The 8998-nt window shown below is 35.5% G+C and overlaps 1 protein-coding gene across 1 annotated transcript in view; it reads left to right on the forward strand.

The window, feature by feature from the left end:
- The window catches only part of LOC116848931 (ubiquitin carboxyl-terminal hydrolase 31-like), a 16764-nt gene extending 8563 nt beyond the window's left edge, over positions 1-8201 (forward strand). The window contains exons 2-4 of the mRNA XM_032825565.1: positions 4128-4501; positions 4773-6189; positions 6377-8201. Coding sequence (XP_032681456.1) covers positions 4128-4501; positions 4773-6189; positions 6377-6499 — 1914 coding nt within the window. The 3' untranslated portion in view covers positions 6500-8201. The remainder of the gene's footprint in view (positions 1-4127; positions 4502-4772; positions 6190-6376) is intronic.
- Positions 8202-8998: the final 797 nt, after the last annotated feature.

The following is an 8998-nucleotide window of genomic DNA, read 5'->3' on the forward strand; positions in this document are numbered from 1 at the left end:
AAGGTCAAACTGATGTGATCAGTAAATACATCTTTTTAAACGCCACAACTTTTATCTGAAACATTTTTTTCTAAAATGCTTAGTTTTCGAGATATTTCACCGGTCCGGGACTTTTTGAACACCCTGTATATATATAAACGATGATAAAACAGCAGAATATGGCAGCGTAAACTTTGATGGCAACGAATTATATCATCCGATTATATCATCACAATGTGATCGACAGAAAATTATCAATGCTTATCAGCTTAAATGAGACAAGCTGTACATCGTAGATTGTTGCATTTGTCTGAATAATGGTTCTCAAATTGAACACTGATAAACTTTCTGTAAAATCTTCATTCTTAAATATCTTTCATTCTTAATATTTCGTTGAGTTATAATTTCTGTGTTTTCTTTTTAATTTATCTGCAAATACAAATATTTCACAATGGATCTTACTTTCAAAGTACATAAAGATATATAAAATAAAAAAGATATACAAACTAATTTCCGGCCATTATTTACATAGCGCTATTCTTACTTTATATCTTAATAATATTTAAGTAAAACTAGTAATTATTATACTATTAATTATTATACTAGTAATTATTATACTATTATAGTAATTATTTAACTAGTAATTATTATACTATTAAACTATTAATTAAATATACTTGTTAAATATAGTTATATTAAATATATCAATTACTAAGTATAGTAATTAAGTTTGTTTAATCAGTTGCTCCACTGTTAAATGGACGTATGTCCGTGAGCCATGCATTTCATAATGTGCATAAGCGAGTCGCAACACGAAATGCAAAACGTTGTTTTATCACCTTGTTGCGACATGTAACGATGTGTAATAATCTTTAGACATAGAAGACTAATTTTACCAGGCTTGCAAACGTATAACACTTGTAGTTATGTGATTATATATAGTTATATATAGTTATATGATTTGTCAGTAAAAATTGAAAAAAAGTTAAAGTTGCACTCGTAATAGAATTATTGGTAATACTTTTAATATTAAAATTTGAAAATACCTTTAAGGCCATCTTCGCGCAATTTCAAATGCGATAAGTGTGATATGGTAAATAACTTTAGCTACCTATTTATGCGACACTGTTGATTTAGTTAAATTCTACTTAATAATTACTATCTTTGTTAAGTCTTTCGGAATGGACTTTGTTTACTCGAGTTTTCCTAAGGAGTAGCGCCATGCAAATAGTAGACGCGAATTAGTTCACACTCTGCACATTTGTGCTTATTAAGATCTTATACCACCCTGAAGACCCTAAAGTCATGTCCAACTTTGATGATTTTTTGTGAGTAAATAAATTGTTTTATTGTTTTATTAAAATATACCAAACAATTTTTCTTTTTTTTATGACGGACAAATAACGATCATTTTATTACAAAATGACGGACTCTACTGCGAAACTATTTTTCATTTTCCGTGCAAAACGATGTACAAGATTTCGGAAAAATAGCTGATCCCCTAGAGCAAAATTTAAAAAAATATTATCTACATGCCAAGAACTCTTGAAGTATGTAGGAGTTTTGCAAAATATTGAATTCTCTTTTTGCAATTAACATTTTTGTGTGAAATTTTCTCGGTCAAAATGACAAATTTTGTAAAAATATCCACCATTTAAAAAAAAAAAACGATATTCTGCAAAACCCCTTCAAAACGTTGCAAAACGTACCTCAAGAGTCTTTGGCATGTAGATAATAATACTTTTAAATTTTAGGGTCTAGAGTCAGCAATTTTGCACGGAGAATGAAAAATAGTTTCACAGTGGAGTTCGTACGCCGCCATTTTGTATATAAAAAAAAGAAGATTTTTTTGGTATACTTTAACATATGTATAATAAAGTTCTCTCAACAGATTTTTAATAAAATAAATTATTTACTCACAAAAAATCGTCAAAGTTAGGCATGATTTTAGGGCCTTCGGAATGGCATAAGGCCTTGATTCGCATTTTCACTGATCAACGACTCTTATCGATTTCTTAGAACAAGTTTCTTGTTTGGATTTTTGTTAAATTTTTATTAAAATTGCAACTTATTAAATTATAGAAATTGAAATAGATTGCAAAAATTAACTACAATTATAAAAAATTTATGAAAAATAATTTATAAACGTTATAAAAATGATTGCAAAATTTTTCGACTCTTTCTGCAGATTTCAGAAGAAATAAATATTTTTCACGTTCGTCGTAAAAGTGTAATTTATAAGTTGACCGAGTTATAGTTTATTTCAGCAGCAGTTCCTGGACATTAGATAATCACGTGATCACTTTGATCCACGTGCAGATAGCTAAGTGCAACGGCTCACTTTAACAAATACGTAGATCTTAGCATATCGGCGACAATTGTAACTAAGCTGCGAACCGTTCATTAGTGCGTTCAGTTGACTCTTTTCTTCAATGAGCTCCGTCCCTCTTCCTCCTTCGAGAAAAACGAGGGGATACGAAGAGAGGCGGTAAGTTGCGTGTCGACACGTATTCGCGAAAAGAAGCTGTCAGACAACCACAACCACGTCAGCTATCTCTATTAATAGCGCAGACGCGTTACAAATAATTGTCGCTAAGGTATATCGAGCGATAACCGAGTTTCACATTAACATCGACCGCTGCACTGTACATGACCGGAAAACAATACGGCCAACCAATCGCAAAACTGTAGGATTACATTCGCGAAATACATGTCAGCGGCGTTTATATGACTTCGTCGCGACGGATGGCTCTCACCTCAAAACTATTCCGTCACGTTATGTAACTCATACTATAAGCCTGTTAAAAAATTCACTTCGTTAAATTGTTGCGAGAAATTTATCACCTTATATCAAATAAGAACGGGAACAAGAAATTTTTTATACGAGCCTGAAATAATTTGTTGCTATTAGATACATTTCTTCATGTGTTCCTCTTTTTCTTTCCTTATATTTTTCTGTTTCCTTTTTTTCCTGTGAAATGGAGACTTTTGATCACTTTTATCAATCCCTATCATTAAAAATTGAATTTGGGCTTATCGCATAATTAGGTGCTAATTTGTTACTAATTTGTTGTAATTTCGAATTTATTCAAACATTTATTGGATATTAATTTCGAAGTTTAGGAAGGAATTGCAATTATTCCGTGGTTTTGGAAATACCAAAATAATATAACACACGCGTATAAGAATGAAACGATAAAAAAACAGAAAGTTAAAAATAACAATTATTTAGACATTACTAAGTAATATAAAATAATACGAGTAATATTAAAAGAAGATAATATAAAGTATTCTTGAAGTATCCAAATTATGAGATTGTCGTTCTCCAAATAAGTAAAAAAATTACGACAAACACTCACGCATAATAAAAATTTCACAACAGCGAAGCGTATTAAAAAAAAGTTACTTAATCACACACTCTGTATGAAAATAATTCAGAATTAATTGCTCTTGAAATAGTTGAATTTACTGCTCATTCTCTAATACAATATATAATGCTGCATTTTAGAGTAATTAAATTAACAATTAATTCTAGCATATTGTTTTAGATTAAAATGTTCATGTGCTTTTTAATGATGCGGTTGCTAACAGCATATCCAACAGCACTAGATTTAAAATTAATTTCGAGCAATTTGATAGGAACATAAAATTCGGAATTGCGACAAGTAATTAGCACGTAATTATGCGACAGTTCTGAATTTAATGTTTAATAAGGGTGGTGTTAGTTTGATGATGGTGCTCCGGTTACTTCTTTTAAACTTAAATTCGTATTAAATTAATAAATATCGAATGGCTTTAAAGGGATGTAGAGCCTCCCTGCCTCCTCTTTCTTACCCTGCCGCACCTCTTATTATAGCGTTAAAGTATTTCCAGATGTATAAATCTTAAACTAATTTCATTATATACAATTTCGTGCACGCACACGTATTTACATGCTAATTTTTTGTTATAAGTATTATCAGAAATATACTTACTCACAGAAATATATAATACAGTGTAAAACTTGTTATAATAATTATTATAAGTTATTATTTAAGTTAGAGAGAGAGAGAGAGAGAGAGAGAGAGAGAGAGAGAGCGAATAGTATTTCGACATCTTGTACGAATTCTAGTTGTTTTATTAATTTGTCAATTTTTTTCTTTTTGCAGAACTCATTCGGCAGACCGGATGACATTGTCGCCGCCGAGACTTTGGCGAACCATGTTCGCTGTAACAACTCCTTCGTACATGCTGTATTTCAAGCACAATTCCGGTCTAGCCTGACTTGTCCAAGATGTCACCGGCAATCGAACACCTTCGATCCCTTCCTGTGTGTGTCAGTGCCAGTTCCGCAAAATCATCGCCAAATGAATTTCTTCGTAAACGTCCTCTATACATCTCAACAACCGCGGCAAGTCAAGATCGGCGTGAGCGTGAATCAAGCGGCCAATGTGAGAGAGCTCAGAGAAATTCTAGCCAGCGATACAGGCGTGGACGAGAACCATATGCTGTTGACCGAGATCCATGACGAAGGATTTCACAGGTAGATCGTAATATATATATATTAAAATTACAAAACGATGTAGATGGAAGAGAGAGAAGGGTTGGTTGAGAGAAAGATATAAGAAAAAGAGAAAGAATGTAATAAATTAAAATTGAATTCCCGTTAAAAGAAAGTTTTCATTAAAACGTTTCTGACAATTTTATAAAAATATACTTTCTGTATGAAATATAGAATGGATACAAAAATGGAAATATTTGCATATCTGTGAGTATATGTAGACTTTCGTTTCATTTTTTGTATTTCTCCACAGAACCTTTTCCGACTGTCAACCTCTGTCCGCGATTATGGAAAACGATCCGCTTTACTGCATCGAGCTACCGCAGTTGAAGGAACCTACAGAGCAGGCGTACATTTTGCTGGTGTGGATCAACGTTCTCGTCAAGGGAGACCTGAGACAACGATTCGGCAGCCCGTACACCATGCAAGTGTCGCGTGAAACGTCCTACGAGGATCTGCAGAAGCTGTTGCTCAAAGAAATGCACAGTACACTGACGGACGATGTCCTCACGACCAGCCAGAGTCCGGGTCTCTTCAATATCCGTGTGGCCGATCCGGCTGCGACGCCGATTCAGGATGAGCATCCTTGCATCGATCCGTGCGTGGAACATCCGCTCTACACGGAACAGATCGAGCAAGCGTTAGCACTCTGCGCCGATGACTCAGGCCCGCAACACGTGAAACTGATTCTCGAGTGGGACGAGGTAACCAAGTGCAACATCATACAGGACGACAGCGATCAGATCGAGGAGCACGCCAGCGTGAAACAGCTGAAAACCAATTCCGAGTTGGGCGGCGCGGTGACTCTGGAGGAATGTTTCGATCTTTACACGCGAGCGGAGATATTGGGCGCGGAGGACGCGTGGCACTGTCCCTATTGCAACAAAAAGCAAGAGGTCGTGAAGAAATTGGGCCTTTGGTCGTTGCCTGATATACTAGTCATACACTTGAAGCGATTCCGTCAGCAGTCCAAGCAACGGTCAACGTCCAAGTTAACCATGTTGGTGGACTTTCCTTTATACGGCTTCGACATGACGCCGCATCTCGCCCACAATGGGGTTCAAACAACGCATAACAACGTCACCACTTTGGGCGGTCTGGGCTGGTCACCGTGGAAGAAACCACGACCACGGCAGCACAATATCCCCAAGTACGACGAAAATGTGTACGATCTTTACGCTATATGTAATCATCATGGGCAGGATCTCCAAGGCGGGCATTACACGGCGTTCTGCAGAAATCCGTACGACACGCAGTGGTACTGCTTCGACGACACGCGCGTGGAAGCGGTCAACGACACCAATCTCATCACAAACGCGGCGTACATGCTGTTCTACCAGCGCAGAGGTTTGACTCACAACTCGACTGGAAATTCATCCGCGGCGTCCACAAGTTCGGCCGGCTCGGGCTTGGATCACTGGGTGTCGAAAATGCCGCCGTTTCATTTTAACAACAAAAGTACCACCAACGTGACGAACAACAAGCAAAGTAAATCACAAGAAATTCTGTGCCAGGAGAAGATCGTCGAAGAGAAGAACATGACCAATTTCAATAGAGGTTGTCGTAATTACGCGACTTTGCAACCAAAGAAGAGGAACGCGGCGACGGAAACCGATATCGGACAGATTGATCATTATTCTGACGATGAAGCACCGTGCCGAAGAGAATGGGTATGTAATTTCTTCATACACTACGTTACTACTGTTTTAAAGTTAAATATACATCCTCCTCCTCTTTCTTCCTTTTTCACCTTCTACCCCCGTGAAGCAAATAGATTTTAACTTAATGTTAAGTGAAAAAAGCAATTTAACCGTGAATGATTGATTAATTTTTTCATATGTTAATATCTAATCGCAGGCCTCCCCGAAACCTGTACGGAAGACTTCGTCTATCACGTTGACACCGCATATACCGCCAGCCATAATTCAAAATGCCAGCAGCGATCCAAATACAACAGTAATACACGAATCCACGTTGTAACACACAATCTAAGCCAGACTGAGAAGTCTGGCTCGAGCGATGCTCAATGCGCAGTGCCTGGTGATGTGCCGTGATGTGTTTCGAATAACATCGAGTGGCGAGATGTAAAAGAAAAGAACGGACAATTCTAGTAAATTGTGTGTCCGTTATTTTTCGATTGCCGGACGATTTCATCTAGAATGCGACAAATCTCGTTCTTTCACTTCGAATTTATATAGAAATGCTTTTTTGTACGGGCGCCTGAAACGACCATAGATTTCCGGCAGCTTGCTTCTCTCCTTACGAATGTTACTACGAGAAGCATAATAAGTCTCTACCGGTAATTTTTCGAGAGGACGTTAGAAATATAACGAGGCATTATTAATTTTTGTAATTATAATATCATGTTTGTATACAGCTCGCGTGGAGTGTATTATATATGATAGCTGCTAAGGTAGCTTTAAAAAAAAAAGACAAATCTCTTATACACGATAAGAAAAACCGCGAATCGTTAAATGAAGGAAAGACCTGTAGTGTTTATATAATTAGATCATCGACGCGCAATAGGCCATTAAATTCTACCTATGTCCAGAGGGAAGAGAACACAATTATGAAGCAGTTTCGTGCAATTATAACGCGTCTATAATGTGATTATGTCAACGTAACGCGTCTATAATGTGATTATGTCAACGTAAGTATATCGTTCGTATTGTGTCACCTTACAATGAAAGTATATGACAATAACAATTGTACGTTACAGTCCTGCATTAATACACACTCGTTTCTTTATAACACTCGTTTCTCCGTAAATCAATCGTTTCTGGACATACTGTGTAGTTATTGATCATACTTTGAATCTGTGCTTAATTGTAATATTTATATTGTATTATATTCATCCACACACATATACATACACGCGCGCGCGCGCGCGCACGCACGCACACACACACACACACACACACACACACACACACACACACACACACACACACTAGTGGCCTTATCTCTATAATTAATACTGATACACGTGTCATTATTAGCATATTAATCATACTTACCACTACAAGCGTTTTATTTTGGACAGTGGGACTTTTTGCTAAAGTCATAAAGCTATAATATTAGTTCAGCGATTCTTCTCTGATTTGCATTGTTTAGAAAAATGAAAAGATACTGTATAAGTTACATAATATCATAATCTTTATTCAAGTTCTTCCAACAATTGTGCAAAGTTTCACAATGCTCCACTAATCCACAAAAAAACGAGTAATTGATTTCCAAGCAGAATAGTTTTTCTACCAAAAGAGCGCGTAAATATACACATCCACAGTCGGTTTCTTGTGGTAATTGAATACTCCAATCCCCCCCGTTTTAACGATCATTCCAATTGGACGATGAGTAGGATGTTAACGAGAGTAAAAGAGTGAAAGCGAGAATTTATAAATATATACATATGAGTATAGTGTCGAATGGGAGGTGTTTAAGTTATTCTATGATTATAACACTTATTACTAGTCACATCTATTGTGGACAAAGGTAGAATGTGCGCGAAGAAAATAACGTTGATAGAGGATGTGTAAATCGCGAGTCACTATCCACTATTATAATGATTTTAGAATTTGCGTGTATTTGGTAAAGAGAGACTGAAGGATTTATGCATTATTAATGTTATTACATATCTTTTCGTTGAGAGAGAAAAATAAATGGAGGATGTATATACGCAAAAGACATTATTCTCTCTCTTTTTCTCTCTCTCTCTCTCTCTCTCTCTCTCTCTCTCTCTCTCTCTCTCTTTCTCTTCTTCCCTCTCTGTTTGTGCACGTTACATGTGTAACATCGTCATTGTCGACCTACGCATTTCATGTCACTCGTGCGTTGCATTTTGTTACAAAGAATGTTTACAAAGAAAAATAAGAAAAAATAACGATAAAATAATCCTCTTGATTCAAGTATATGCATACTTGTCTTTTCGAATATCTTTTTAGAATCAGTGTTTACTTGTCCAAAGTTCTTTATTTATCGACCAAATGAAACGGGACTTAAATAATCAAGACCGCTATTACTCTAGTATCTTACCGACGCGGTAAGGCAAAATCATGAATAACTCAATGACAAATTGAAAATAAATACGATAAAACAAAATATAAAACATGTTGTTCTAGATATTTCTATCGAGATAATGTAACTACAATAGTACCTTTATGCAAATATTTTTAAATCACAAAATTATGAGTCTGTAAATTTTATTTCTAAAATATTCATATTAAAACGTTTATACATGAAGTTAAAAATTTGTTTTAAAATTTTCATCTGGTTTTGTCAATATCTTGTGCTTATAATTTAATGAATTATTTTTTAATAAATTTCTAATTTTTTTAAGGACTCTAATGGGTAACTTGAATATACGAAGTTTAAAACATTTCACAAACAAAAGGTCGGATACAGAAAAAATAATTACTTTAAACAAAATATATTCTTATTTTATTCGTTTAAATATTGTTAGCACAATATTGATAGAAGTAT

Source organism: Odontomachus brunneus, unplaced genomic scaffold (assembly GCF_010583005.1).
Source record: "Odontomachus brunneus isolate Ranch 3 - 2012 unplaced genomic scaffold, Obru_v1 Obru_scaffold_102, whole genome shotgun sequence".
NCBI classification, from domain to species: domain Eukaryota; kingdom Metazoa; phylum Arthropoda; class Insecta; order Hymenoptera; family Formicidae; genus Odontomachus; species Odontomachus brunneus.